Consider the following 15177-nt stretch of genomic DNA (forward strand, 5'->3'; position numbering starts at 1 on the left):
GTGAATGCACGGGATATGGAAGTTGACATGAGTCTCAGGTTTGAAGAGAACATCAAGTGGGAGGGGTCCCTCAGAAGACTTCGGGAGAAGGGGCAATTGCTGTCCTCACTCTACCCACCCTCAGAAGACCCTTCTGTGAACAACAGGAGCTTCTGGAGATGGAGAAACCAGATCAGAATGACTGCACTTCCTCTTGGACTGGGTCATCTTACAATGAACAGAATTTAGTGTCCCACTGGGTGCTGTCCCTATGGTTTCCTTCGGGGAGATTTTTCTTGGTTGTCATTCAGACTGTAGCCTCACATTTGATGAGGGGGAATCAAACATCTGTTAATGGATAGATGAATCCACCCGTGTCTCCCATTGGGTTTGGAAGGGCCTATTTAGCCAGAGGGATTCCATCTTGGGTGAAACAGTGATCTTGTTGTTTATGCGGTAAAACTTAAACTGACCCAGCCCCGCCTCAGGGACTCACTTAAAAGCAAGCCTGGGAAAACCAGTCCCAGGTAACAAAGCCCAAATACAAGGGTGGGTCAGGCCAGGTGGAGGTATCCAATCAGTGGGGGCACATAACGTCTCCCTAGCCACCAAGGAGTGTGGTTCCTGCCTTTTGGGCGCCAATTCTGACCAAGGTGATAGGCTAGTTCAAGTATGTACTACGGTAAATTGTAGTTCAATTGGTCACACACCTGTGTGTGAGATAGCATGACTGTGTAGCTTTCTCTGTGTGTTACAATTTCATTGGCCACCTGTGCGTGGCCAGGCCCAACCACATGGCCTTTGCCCTTAAAAGCTAGTCTGTAAAGCAGAGAGGGGTCGCCCTCTCTGTAAGAGGCACGGCCCCAAATGTTTGGTTTGATTCTCCATGCTTGGCATGAAATAAAGCTTTGCTTGACTTTCGCTTTGTATCAGTCTCGCTCCTTTAATCACGGACCCATTATTGGGGGACCTTTCAGGTTACAGATTCTCCTTGGGTATCTTTTGGCTGGACAGTTAGACCCAAGCTTTTCCTGTCCATGACCCGGGCCCTGAAGGCACCAAAGGCCTATTAGCAGGCCAGCCTTCTTTGAGTACAAGACCCCTAGACCTGCGGTTAGCCATTAGCTTCTTCTTCCTTGACACCTTCTTTCCCATCAACCCGCAAGTTCCCAATTGCCAACATTCCCTTGAGAATGGCTGAGAGAGAGAAGGAAGCTACGCTTGGAAAGAAGATTGCTTTGTAGTTTATTTACACCAGAATGTAAGAAAAAGTAAGTTATTAACAATAATAAATAACTGGGGGAAAAAAACACACAGAACAGCCATAAAATGACACAGAAGGATGGCATGTGTGAGGATCAACTCTTGTTTGCTTGTAGTCGGTAACACTGTGCATTCCAAAACTTGGTCCTTCCGCAGTGGCAGTGTTATTTTGACTCAATATATGTAACTAATCAAGATCCCAGCTTGAAATGTAAACCCTAAAAGTGACACTTTGAAGCTACATTTAAGCGGTATAGGCATGAACAACTCAAAAAACCTCTTCTTGGTGATACACAGAAACTGAAGGGAGACTTGCAATTCAACAGACATGCTTTCAACTTGAAGCAAAAACACTGGGGTTTATCCTAAAGCACTTGTTAACAACAAAAGTATAACTAGTAACGGCATCTGAAGAGTTCTTAGCATATTCACATTCTCTTATTGCACTAACTCCTAAAAAGCTCAAACACTTCTATTTCAAATGCAAACAGATTGTTTTGAAGGTAGAACACAGAAGAACCCGGTATGTGTTGCCTCCGCATGTCAGCTCCGTGCTCTTGTTACATTTCAGTTTCAGCAAGAATGAATGGTTTTAAACGATCTATTTATGATCAATTGCAGTCACTAAACAGACTTTTTTTCTCTTTTTTTAAATTTCAAGAATTATGGCTCCGATGGCAGGTTGTCCGTCACCTAGTCTGCTGAGTCAGATGATCAGAAAGGGACTAAAACTATTCAGACTATTTTTCTCTATCGGATTATTTGAGTACACATTGTATGGGACTAATTTATACTCTGGCCCTTGGGAAAAGTAAAATTCCTCCTGACTGAAGCCAGCCAGTGACCTTGCTGTTTCTGAGCCACGACGAGATGCTAAATAAAGCAAAATTGAAAAATCCACATACATACATTATTAGCCTTGACATTTTCACGGAAAAATGACTTCTGAGAAGTATCAGAATCTTTTCACTTAGGTCACCATTTATTACAGTGTCTTGAAAGAAAATCACATCTTTCCTTTGGGCGTCTCATGTTTTTTAAGTGTCTGTGTTCATTATCCACCCACTACTGTACTCTTTAGAAATTTATTTTCAGTCCAAAACATGCCTAATACTCCCAAATTAAAACCATGTTCCCTCCACACATGGACGCAAACCCAAAGCAGAAGGGTTTATAAATGAGTTCGCCAATGAACGCCTATTGTTTTGGTTATTACGGTGGTAACTGAAAAAAGTGTCACAGGCTCCTTGGTTGTCATGCTTTTCCTTTGCTTTGTTTTATTTCAGTCCAATAGCAGGAAAATGAAATGGACTCCAGAGCTCACCTCTGATAAAGTTTATGCAGTAAAAACACCAAGACCTCCTTATCCTGGGAAAGCACACAGCCAAAGTAAAGACGCTGTGTTACACTCAATGAAAAACACGGGGCCATTTCGTAATTTGAAATCCATCCAAAGTAAGGACATCTACGGTCACTTTGATGGTCTCCACTTACACCAGAGATGAAGATGGGATGAATGTATGTGTTATTCTATGGATTATTTATTTTAATTTGGCTACCAGAAACTCAAAACTGGTGGCATCTGATTCACTATATTTATATATATATACAGGTATAATACAATTTTGGTGAACAAAGTTGTAAGTTTCCACATTGCAGACAGAGGCACTGAGTTAAAGTTTCTATTTTTTTCCCCCAACATGCTTAATGAATTCAATTTTCTGCTCTTTTTTTTTCTTCTAAGTTTCCATCATGCAACCATTTAATTTCCATCCGTATGGGAATTATTAATGTTCTACATACACATTCATCGCAGGCTTCTATCCCACAATAAACAAACTCATGTATGGAGAATATGAAAAGAGACTTGAAAATCAAGACAGATAAAATATCGAAGTCATTTATGCCTTGTGATGACTGGATTAAATATTCAAAGCAGCTAAAGGAATATTTGCACCCCCCCCCCCGCCCTGTTTAAATGCACACAACCACGTGTAGACAGGAAAAACTGAACATACTTTAAGAGTACACACATTTGTTGGCTAAGAATCACACTATCATTGGCAGCTTTGAAATTGATGTCTGTGGTATTGAACTGGCTACAAGAGAAAGAAAACTCACAGAAGGACATCAGAAATTAGCTTTCAAAAGCATACAGCATCATTGACCTCGACAGCAGAAGCTACTTTACAAAAAAAGAAAAACGGCAATGGTGTTTAATGGGAAAACTAGGTGCCAGATGTGTTTACAACCTGCACAAAATAAATCTGTTCTATGCAAAAAATAACAATCCAACCCCACCCTGATTTCAGCGGGCAAATCGTAAGCAAAGATGCATACTATATCAGTGTCTTCTGATAGGAGAATTTCGTCTTCTAAAGCCCAACATTCTCATTAAGTACTACTGTGTGGGGAGGGGACCATTGAGAAGTCCAAGGGGTCTGAGAAGATGAAGATTTCCCACAAGCAGAGATCATGCTACTATTCCATGCAAAAATCGCTTACTGTAGAGCCGGCGTTCTTAGGGAAGAGAGATGCACTGTCGGTCTCTTTGCAACTGGTTTCCTTTGAGTTCTGGATTGATTTATTTATGAAGCGACATGTCAACCTGTAGATAAAGAAATGATCTTGACAGTCTGACGTTATGACTTGGAATACTCGGTGCTGGGTTCGTGGGACCAGCGCTTGCACCACGGGAGAGTTTATCAATTTCAAAGATACTATGTAGCATGTGCTGAGCACTGAGAGAGAGAAGCAGGCAGGGTCCACTGGCCGAGAGGCTGTGTGGGAAGGAGGACATACTCCTTGGTTTATGTAGTTTCCTTTGGAATCTGTGTTTTGGGAAGGTCCCTTTCCTGAGGTTGGAGGTTATGGTCAGGAAGGTTAGCTGGGGCCTTGGAGTTGCCCAACTACCTTGCTGTCTTCCACTCTTGGAGGACAGAGAGTAAATGCCAGATTCTGCTTGCCCTTCCTTCTGCGTTTAAAGGCAGTGAGGCGCGACGGTGGCAGTTTTCTCTTTAGATCAAAGGAGAGTTCGTTTTCTGCCACTTAGGTTGAATGATCTTACTTCCCGTCAACCTGGATTCTCACCTTGGCATCTCTTCCGGCTCCTCCTTCTTACTCTACAAATAGGAGTCAGCAATTTTGCTCCTTCTCTCCTCCCGCTCGACAGTCTTTACTCCGCTTCCGCGACATTCCCAATATTTGGGGCTCAAGTAAGGGCAAGAGAATGACAGTCTTTTTTAAGGTCCAGTGATGGGGCACTCTGTACCAGGGAAATCTGGATGTTATTGAAAGTAAAAGCAGGAGGGGATGGGAGACAGTTCTCTTTTTCAGGGTTCCCAAACCAGAAATCTGACAGTGTTAAAAGTCCTGTGAGCTTAGTCTACCCTTGCACGTCTTTGAATGGGCAAATAGTCAACGAGTTCTACTCAATTAATTGCAAATACCGAGAATCTTAATGGATGATGTTTGCCTCACCTGGGCCTCTTGGTTCCTAAACCAAACCATCCCCAAATCAGTCAGTCGTGGTCACATTCATCTGTGCAATTCTGAAAGATTTCTTAGGCCACAAGGGCACAAGGGGGAAAGTTATTAAAAGACAGAAACAAGTGGAATCTTTATTAAATTCTGTGAAAGGTATAAATCAGTTACTGTTAATTGCACTTGGAGCCACTATAGGTTGATAATTAAAATTCTCAAAAAATTTAAAGAGTTAATTAGGCCCCAAATCCTGAGTCAGACTAACCAAAATAGGAATCTCAATTAACTACTAGTATTCAAGTATTGGTGATGAACAGTTTGAAATTTAACAATTACTTATGTTACGCCTGAGAGTCTTTTGAGAATATCAGGTTTGATGAGAAGATATTGACTTCGCTATTTTACCACACCTTCTAACACAGGGGCACGACATTTTCACTTATGTACTCTTGACATCCACACCGACCTCATCAAACGCTCAACAAGGCTTCCTCCCTGGTTTCCAGCTGCGGCTGCTAAGATTTCTTCTGTCCTTTGCAAGTCTTAAAATTTACATCTAGCAGGATGCAAGGGCATCCTTGGGGAATCCTATATGGGAAGGTACTTAACCACATGCACACTCAGAGATCGAAGGAACATGTTTGAGGGACAAAGCAGTCTTTTTCTCTATCAGAAGTTTCTTTAAAAAAAAAAAAAAAAACACCCAAATGAAAATATAAAACCCCATGAAATATTCATAGGGAGTTACTCTAATTTGGGCCGACATGGCTTTTCTGAAGAGTGTGTGCCAGGTAAATTCAGGGTGGCTCTTTTCTCAGGGTCTGGAAGTGTGAGAGTTTCTGGGGCTGACTTTTTCCGGGGTCGATCTTTGGGCACGGACAGAAAGTCTGGGGCGTCGGTGGAGAGAGGTGTGGATGGGGCACTAGAAGGGGCGCTGCGGACCGAGGAAGGCAGCAGGGGGATACTCGAGATAGAAATCGCAGGTGGGAAAACGCCAATTTTCCTGTTGGTGGCTTCCTGAGTGGCTCGTTCAAATTCTCGGACTTCATCCATTGTCATGTCTTCAAAGAAAAAAAAAATAGAAAGAAAAATGACCAGTTATTTAGGAGGGATGCACATGGATATACCTCCATGCCTGATTTTAAGGGAACTACGGGAATCCTATCATAAAGAGGCCTGTCCAGACTAGAAACCCAAATTATCACTGAAATGCTAAACCCTGAAGTTTTTTTTTTTTTTTTTAAAGGCATACACTTCTGGGGAAAAAAAAATTTTCCTTTTATGAATATCCATCCAAGATTTTCCAAAGCACTCTTTGGGGAGTAGTGTAAGTATTCCGAATTAGGATGGGTCAGGAGAGTATAGAACCAGACCAGGGATGTGCGTGTGTGTGTGTGTGTGTGAGCTGTGGGAGGGTGATATACGGAGCTATTTATTAGAACTAGTCATATTTTCCATAAAGGGAGGCTAGTTCAAGCAATTGATGGCCCAGAAATGATACATATTATTACCTCCTTCAGGGTATGCAAGTACAAGTAAACCTTAAGACAGGAAATAGGCAAATCATCAGAATTTCTTCCTATTCAGTAAATACATTTTTTTGTATTCGGGGGTGTTACTGGTTTCCTGACTGTTATATCCACCCTGAGATTGTTTAAATGTTGTATTTTAATTAATTCAGCTTAAAAAACAAAGAAGATAATGACAACAACCACCAACCCTGCAAATTATCCCAAAGCCAAGAAAAATAAAACCATCTTTTTTTAACGAAACATAAAAAAAAAAAAAACCCTAAAAACCATTATTTGGCATTCAGGAAACAAATTCAGTGGTGCCTCATTAAGAGAAATTGTCGGGTGATGTAGATTTTCTAAATATCTAAAAAATGTTTTTATTAAGTGAGAAAGCAAAAAATAGACACTTTTATGGGGCGCCTGGGTGGCTCAGTGGGTTAAGCCTCTACCTTCGGCTCAGGTCATGATCCCAGGGGCCTGGGATCGAGTCCCGCATGGGGCTCTCTGCTCAGCAGGGAGCCTGCTTCTCCTCATCTCTCTCTCTGTCTGTCTCTCTGCCTATTTGTGATCTCTCTCTCGGTCAAATAAATAAATAAAATCTTTAAAAAAAAAATAGACACTTTTAAAAATATAAATCTTTCCCTAACTTTATTTTTTTTCCCCTAACTTCTTTATTTTTAAAAAAGATTTTATTTTTAAGTAATGTCTACACTCCATGTGGGGCTTGAACTCATGACCCCGAGATCAAGAGTCTCGCCCTCTTCCGACTGAACCAGCAAGGAGCCCCTCTAATATACTGAATGTACTATATACACTTGCTACCCTTTAGACGTAATATACTGAAAATATATTAACACTGCAATGACTCCTCTACCAGGGCCTATTTGTTTTTTTTATAGTTTGAGATCTCTTCTCTCATTCTCAGAAACTCTATTACTGTGATTGTCCTTACTATTGTTATGGTTCTTAATCACTCTCTGGCTAACCCTAGTATCCTTTGCCATTTTTATGTACTGGTAACAGAGAAAACAGGTAACTGGGCTTATTGGAAAAAGCAATGAGTGAAAGCCCAAGGGCTTGTCCTTGAGTAAAAGGGGACATCTGCTGTCCATGGATTTTCTACATGAATTTTAGCTTCCCACAGACCCATTTTTCATTCTCGTCCTCTCCCACGAACCTAGTGGTGGAACCTTCATGAGATGATGTTGCAGAAACTAACACGAAACAATATATCCACTTTGGAAATATTAACTATGGAATGAATATTCATAACATGATTTTAATCATTAGGAAATATATAATACCTATAAGGTCATATTATAACATAAGCAAGCCAGATATATTTTTCTTTTTTTAAATTTTCAATTAAAATTCAATTTAGTTAACATATAATGTTTTATTAGTTTCAGGGGTAGAATTTAGTGATTCATCAGTTGCATATAAAACTCAGTGTTCATTACATCAAGTAACTTCCTTAATGCCCAACACCCAGTTATACCATCCCCCCCCATTTTCCCTCTAGCGACCCTTGGTTTGTTCCCTGTAGTTAAGAGTCTCTTACACTTTGCCTCCCTTCTCTGTTTTTACCTTAATTTATTTTTCCTTCCCTTCCCTGATGTTCATCTGTCAGAAATATTTTTAAAAAGTAAAATCCTTAAGAGGATTTCTTGGAGCAATTGTTAAAATTTTATGAGAGAAAAAATTTTTCTTATGAAGGAAATAAAATATGATTGTACTGATATCATATACAATTTAGAATGTGACAAGAAAAATTGCACCTATAAACTTGCCACTTTAAAAATACTAAGACTCTTAACAAGCTAAGAAATGAAATTAGGCTTTTAAAAAAGAAGTATGCACTTTAAAGTAAAATTGAGACTCTCAAAAATTTCAGCGAATGGGGTATGTTTCTGCTATATATAAATAAACATCTTTGAAAAATTAGACTTTCTACGCAAGTGGCAGAGTATAATGCTCTACTCCACATATCCAGCAGGGGGCAGAAATCATCCAAAATACAGAATTTCCGTTTTACATTCCCAGAGTCTCTTAGAAGTTCCCTTCCTTGAAGGCATGGAAACTGCTCAATGGAAAAGGAGACTTACTTTCTTACTGCTATGTTCATGGGTGTTAATGGTGCATAATTTCAATCTAGTGTGTCCCTACTCAGGTTGAGGATTGAAATTTTATTGAACACCCACGCAGTTTGCATTTGTGATGGACAGCAGCCTCCTGATTCCAACTGTTTTTTGTTACGATAGCGAAGAAAGACAATGGAAAAATAAATGATCTCCAATTTGATGGAATTCCAGAGAATAAGGGAAATGTCGTAAGCACTCAAAATAACCACTTTGTGTAACTTCTAAAGAGATAGGCATCTCTTACACTGAAGTCATGGGAACGACAGTGAATTGCAGCCAGAGAATGCATGGGGCTTTCCCATGGGAGAACCACTCTAGGTAACACTGTCTACATGGTAAATTGACTTTCTAATGGTAATAATGGCAGGAGAAAAACCAAACAAAGAGCCCGAAGCTAAAAACCATAAGAGCTTAGCATGAGAAAAGCTGGGCGCTTAGAATCTTTTGGAATGTGGCATCTCCTCCTTTCCTTGGGCTTCCTTTGTCTGATCACATTTCTAAGCAAGCACCTTTCAGAGGGCGGCTGACGGAGAACTAGAGTCTAATATTCCACAAAGAAAGGGAATTGAAAATGATGGACTTCCAAGGACAGTTTCCTTAGGGAGCATTTCTAACATTAGAACAGGGATAGAGGGAGAAGGGAAGTCCTTTTGGCACGAGCCTGTGCACAGAGAGAAACAACACCCCAGGTAAGTTGACTCTATAGCTTTCCGCAATTCCAATCACTACATGCACACGGGGAGGAAACGTCAGGGCCATATGAGCCTCAAGGGTAAGTAAGCCACATGCACTTGAGCCTTGCAGGGCACACTCCACAATACATGCTCTAAAAACCGAACCAAAAACTTCCAAAGTACAACCAAAAAGATGGTCACAATTCTAAAGCCCCCATTTACAACCATAGCCCTTGCTCAATCGTCTTTTCCTACATTACCAGCTTCTTAAAAATCTAATAGGTTCTGTTCTGGGATGTGGGCTAGCAGGACATGCGGGCTCAAGCTGATACCCAAAGAGGCCAGAGCACTGGACAGAGACACATACAAATGACTTGATGCCTCATCTATCTTAGTTCCTCTTCATTGGCATGAATGATTGAGAGATAACTATATTTAAAATGCTGGCATGCACCATACAGTCAGCTCTCAATTTCCAACGTGCCACTACATAACCCGTGGCTCTCTCAGTCTCCTGCTGAGTCTCAGGCTGGAGATGCTACGTGGCCCAGCACATTCGCAGCTCACCGCCCCCTCACTGCTCAGCCACTCAGCACATCCATGGGCTGTAGCCCCGTCTTGAGATTAACCAAAGCAAAAAGGATCAGATTGGCTAGAACAGCTATAAAGAGCCATAGAAAGCATTTCAAAGCAAATGTAAAGAAATCTAAAACACCAGATGAGCCACAAGCTGTCCCTTGAATGAATAACTCGAGCCTTAACTGTATTTTTAAAAGTTATGGTCACGATAACTAGTTTTCAGATGACACCTGTTTTGTCTCCTCCTCTCTTCTTTCCCGGTGCAGGCCACTCACCAGCCACAAATGTTTCCACTCTCCACGTTCTTGGGTTTTATGAGCAGAAAAACCAACCCTGAAATCAAGCGGCTCCTTTAAGAATCGAAAAATCTAGAAGCAAGAGGTGGCACTGTCCCGTTTAGACCTAGCTCAGGCTCTTCACCAACAGCCCCTGGGTGACGACATGATTTTGTGTGGCATGTTAAGAAATGAACGTCTGCAGTATTTCAAAGATCAGTTTTAAGTGTACGCTTGGTAAAGGGCGGGCAACATGTTTTAAAAATTCTACATACACTTGTTTGGGCATGGCTCTCTATGTCATCCACAGTGGAGGAATGCTGATTGCAAACTTTTATGTTGGTTTGTTCATGCATGTTTTTCTCGTATTCCCGAACATCATCCATTGTCATATCTGCAAAAAGGTCAAGACGTTGGCAACTACTGTTATTAAACGCAAAATTTCAACAGGGAGACTTTAGGGAAAGACGGTAGCAGAAGCCAAAGAGAGGTTTCAAAAAGCAGGGAATTACACTAACTTTATGAAGAGGACGTCATAAAGTTAGCTAAACCAGCCAAAGGGGGGAGTGAGTGCAAGGAAGTTGAGTTGAAACAGTCTCGGAACAGCGAAGAGTGGAAATTATTTAGGCGTGGGGCTTGTAACGTGAGCTAGACGGATGGAGAGTATTAGCACGTGGGCAGTGCCATAGCCCGAGATCTCCTAAAACATTCTTAGAAGATCCCGACGGGGACAGGGTCAGGTTTGTTTGCTTTCATACTTACCTTCCAGATACCTTTCAAAATAGATCTGGAGATTCTTTAAACCAATGCACTCAACAAGAGAAAGGACACTTTCATTGCTAGTACTCGAGACATGACAGAAGGTAGACCCCGTGACGTTTACCGGTACAAGGGATATTTGGTTGCAAAGCTCACACGGAGATGGATTTCTGCACAGGATTCTAGTGTCAGAGAGTGCGGGTCTATATCGAACTTCAAGTCTAGTCTAACAGCTTGGAGATGGCTGGCACTACTTCCACCCACACTGATCTATAAATAAAATGGCACATGACATTATGATTTTGGGCGTTGAGTCTGTAGTTTTTCAGCATTTCGGGATAATGATGTCTTCATCCAGTGGTTCCCAACAGGGGACTATTTTGTGACACCACTGGCATGGTAGAGCTCCTGGCATCCAGTAGGTAAGGAATCCTGTGAAGCCTTGAAATAACCTACCTATGCTCATTCTCAACAGGGAAGTAGCAGGTCCAAAATGTCAAGGGTGCCAAGGTTGAGAAACCCTGTCTAAACCCAACTGATGGAAAACTGAGTTCAACAAAGAACCCACCCATCTTCAGGATACGAAATGCATACGAATAATAATGATTCTCCCATGAACTACGTCTGCTGATTTATCCTCCACTCCCCCACCCGCCCTTTGGTTATTTACAACATTCTATCCGCAATCTTCCCAGACAGGCATTCCTCTGTTGTGGTCATGGCAGAATTAAACGTCATACCTCTCTACAAGGAAGGGATGCTTGAATAATTGGTTATTTGACCACCCTGATCGCGAATTAGCTTGGTGGGGATTTAGAGCGGGTATTTCACAGCTGGAAATTTTTCCTTAGGTATTTCCAGCGTCATGTGGTTTGGTGTCTTTTTATACCAATCTATGTATGTCATGTGAGCGTCTCTTCACTTCTACAGGGCACACGAGCCAGAACTTGATGACTCAGTTCAGTGTGGTCTGGGGCCAAGAGGGAGGGTGGCTCTAAATCCAGACCGGGTCTATTTTATTTAGCTGATCATCTCCCCCTCTCCACCCCTGAATCCCCAAAACCACTGATCACAAACGTTGTCCATAAGCAATGTAAGTATCAAGGGTGCTAAGCAGTGGTCTAGCCAAGCAAAGAGCATGCTTTCTGTCAAGGTAACTGGGAAGCAACAAACACATGCTGCTTTGTAATTAAGATAAATGTATCTTAGTTAACAATAAGAGCATATTCATTCAATGCAATCACTTTAATTCCAAAGGCTGGTTATCAAAATTTCCTAAACACAAATACACCTGGAAAGAATACTGAGGTCATTTTTAAGCCCAAAGTTTAAGAACTAGAGAAATTTCTCTCTCTATATGTTCATTAGACACTTTCTCCATCTCTGTTTCTCTCCCCTGCCCCCCCCACCAACGGCATGACAATAATTTGGAAAATGAAAACAAAGGCATTTTAGTTTCTTTGTTCTAGTGAATCCCAACAGAAATCATTCTTTATCTTTAATTAGCTCAATGTTAAGAGAAGGGCTTAAACTGTGTGGCGGTGTGCTTTCAAAGATGTCTCAATTTTGTAAATGTGAAGAAGGGTTTAACAACAAAGATAGTCATTGCTGCCTTGTTCATAACAGTGAGAAACAGGAAAGAACCAGGAGACGGACAGTACTAAGAAATCATTAAAAAAAAATACAGAAGAATACTTAACACTACAGAGAAATGTGCTTGGCATGTTATTAAAAATAGGAGGTAAAACAATCATACACATTATACGAAACCACTTCTGCCAGAAAATAATTTTATACATTTTAAAAAGACTAAAAGGATACACTGTAAAATATTAACAGTGATTATTTTGAGGAGTTGGAAATATAGATAATTCTCATTTTCTTCCTTTTGTGTTTTCTACATCAAATATGCTGTACTTGTTTAAGAATGAAAAAAAAAAACCTTATTTAAAAATCTACTATTTGGGGGGTGCCTGGCTGGCTTAGTGGGTTAAAGCCTCTGCCTTCAGCTTGGGTCATGATCCCAGGGTCCTGGGATCGAGCCCCACATCGGGCTCTCTGCTCAGCAGGGAGTCTGCTTCCTCCTCTCTCTCTGCCTGCCTCCCTGCCTACTTGTGAGCTCTGTCTGTCAAATAAATAAAACAAATCTTAAAAAAAAATCTATTATTTGGGGCGCCTGGGTGGCTCAGTGGGTTAAGCCTCTGCCTTCGGCTCAGGTCACGGTCTCAGGGTCCTGGAATCAAGCCCCACATCTGGCTTTCTGCTCAGCGGGGAGCCTGCATCCCCCACTCTCCCTGCCTCTCTGTCTACTTGTGATCTCTCCTCTCTCTCTGTCAAATAAATAAATAAAATCTTTAAAAAAAGTCCTTAAAAAAATCTATTATTTGGGGTACAATAACAACAGTTTGGAATTGGTAAAGAGAAAATACAGTTTTCTAGAATCTTGGCTCATTCCAGAAACATGACTTTTTTTTTTGGGTTAAAATGGAAGAGTTATGAAACAAAGTTTCAGAAATTTGCATCTAAAATAAAAAATCTCCCAATTAGACCACATAAGAATGAACATTTCTAGTAAGCTGATTCTCTAAAAGATGGTGATAATCTGGTCCCTACTAAGGAAGGAAACGATGTTGATCTGAATCCTCAGTTCTCCCCATGTATCATGCATGCTTATGGAAATGATGTAAATATTTCCAATATTTCTTAGTAATTCATGGAAAACTTAATCAAGTGAAAATATTCCTGTTCAGATGATCAAGTAAGACACATTATGTCTTGCTTCTGCAAAGTGTATTACCTGAAATCCATACAGAGGAAGTAAATTCAATTGCACTGCCCAGTGACAGACTATACTTTCAGAGATGATTCATCTTCATTATGGATTGATTTTCTATGACCAGAGAGTGACTTCTGACAGTTTTGGTCCAGACCTCTCTGCTCTTAGCAAATGACTACTTATGTGCCATCAAAGAAACTCTTCAAGGAAACTTACGTCCATTATTTTGCAAAGAAACTAATAAATAATCATCCCTTAGTATACAGATTTGAAAGGTCATAATTTACCTTTCAGAAAGGTTTCTCAGATAAAAGCTTTTAAACATGGAACTCCGGGCAAATTCGCTGATTTAAGAGAACACTGTAACTAGTATGATAGGTCTACATCACAGGATCTTTGACACTGGGCTGTTGGAAGCTACTGTATCTTTATTTCTGTATCTATTACCAACATGCTCAGCACTGGAAAATATGCTGGGGGGCAGGGATGCCCTCCTCATTACATTTCAGTGGCACAAGACTGCCCTTCTTTACCCTCTTGTGAGCCCGTTTTTCTTTCCTTCTCTTTCTTACCCTGCTTCAGATGAGGCGAGAGTTCATTTCTCCTGCTCCAGCCAAGTGCAGGTCACGTGGCCTGAGAAGCCCCTCCTTGGACAGGTGACTGGGCTGAGATGGGCACCTCCACCTTTAATACCAGTCCAGCCTTGTCCAAGAGTCCCTGGGGGATTTGTTGAGGAATCTGCTTTGATTTGATTTCCTCAACCATGAACTAAAAGTTCTTTTCTTTTCCTTTCCTTTCCCTTCCTTCCTTCCTATCTATCTATGCATCTACCTATTTATCAGAGAGAGAGTGTACAAGCAGGGGTAGCAGCAGGCAGAGGGAGAAGCAAGCTCCCTGCTGAGCAACGAGCCCAATGCAGGACTCGATCCCAGGACCCCAGCATCATAACGTAAAGCCAAAGGCAGATGCTTAAGATGACTGAGCCACTCAAGCATCCCTAAAAGCTTTCATTTAAGAACAAAATATACTTCTACTCTGTGAGTCTTGGTCGGCTTCTCCCATTTGCTGCATTTTTTTTTTTTTTAAATAAAATACAGGTTTCGGTGATTATTTATTGACTCCCTCAAGTTAATGCATATATTATGTTCCAGAGAAAGAATTCAAATAGTACTCATATTTACTGAGAAGAGAGTTTAATTCCTTTCAACGTCTCCCACTAATCCTATTCTTTCTGGATGTAACCACTGTTAAGAGTTTGATTTACAGACTGCCAGATTTTTTTTCTATGAATTTACATGTATATTATTGCATACACATACCATCTCATTTATTTTTAAATTTATGGAACCATACTATGGTATACTAACCCATTTTTACTATTATATGTATTATATTATTATATATTATATGTCTTTTTTAATTTTTTATTTCTCAGTTTTAAAATATATTTTTGAAGTTTTATTAACGTGGGGCTTGAACTCACGACCCTTAGATCAAGACTCACATGCTCTACTGACTGAGCCAGCGGGGTGCCCCTAGAACTAACTTATTCTTGTTTTTTTTAAAGTTTTTATTTTTTTTATTTGACAGAAATCACAAGTAGGCAGAGAGAGATGGAGAAGCAGGCTCTCTGCTGAACAGAGAGCTCCATGTGGAATTCGATCCCAGGACCCTGGGATCATGACCTGAGCCGAAGGCAGAGGCTTTAACCCACTGAGCCACCCAGATGCCCCA

General features: G+C 40.8%; 1 protein-coding gene across 3 annotated transcripts in view; it reads right to left on the bottom strand.

The window, feature by feature from the left end:
* Positions 1-1207: 1207 nt before the first annotated feature.
* Positions 1208-15177, bottom strand: part of PITPNC1 (phosphatidylinositol transfer protein cytoplasmic 1) — a 257099-nt gene continuing 243129 nt past the window's right edge. For 2 of the 3 annotated variants that reach the window (XM_032320018.1, XM_032320019.1), the window contains exon 9: positions 1208-5786. In XM_032320018.1, the coding sequence (XP_032175909.1) occupies positions 5470-5786 (317 nt within the window). In that variant the 3' untranslated portion in view covers positions 1208-5469. Of the gene's footprint in view, positions 5787-10183; positions 10303-15177 lie in introns of all 3 variants that reach the window. The other variant, XM_032320021.1, reaches the window with a different exon arrangement.

This window comes from Mustela erminea, chromosome 18 (assembly GCF_009829155.1).
Source record: "Mustela erminea isolate mMusErm1 chromosome 18, mMusErm1.Pri, whole genome shotgun sequence".
Lineage (NCBI taxonomy): Eukaryota > Metazoa > Chordata > Mammalia > Carnivora > Mustelidae > Mustela > Mustela erminea.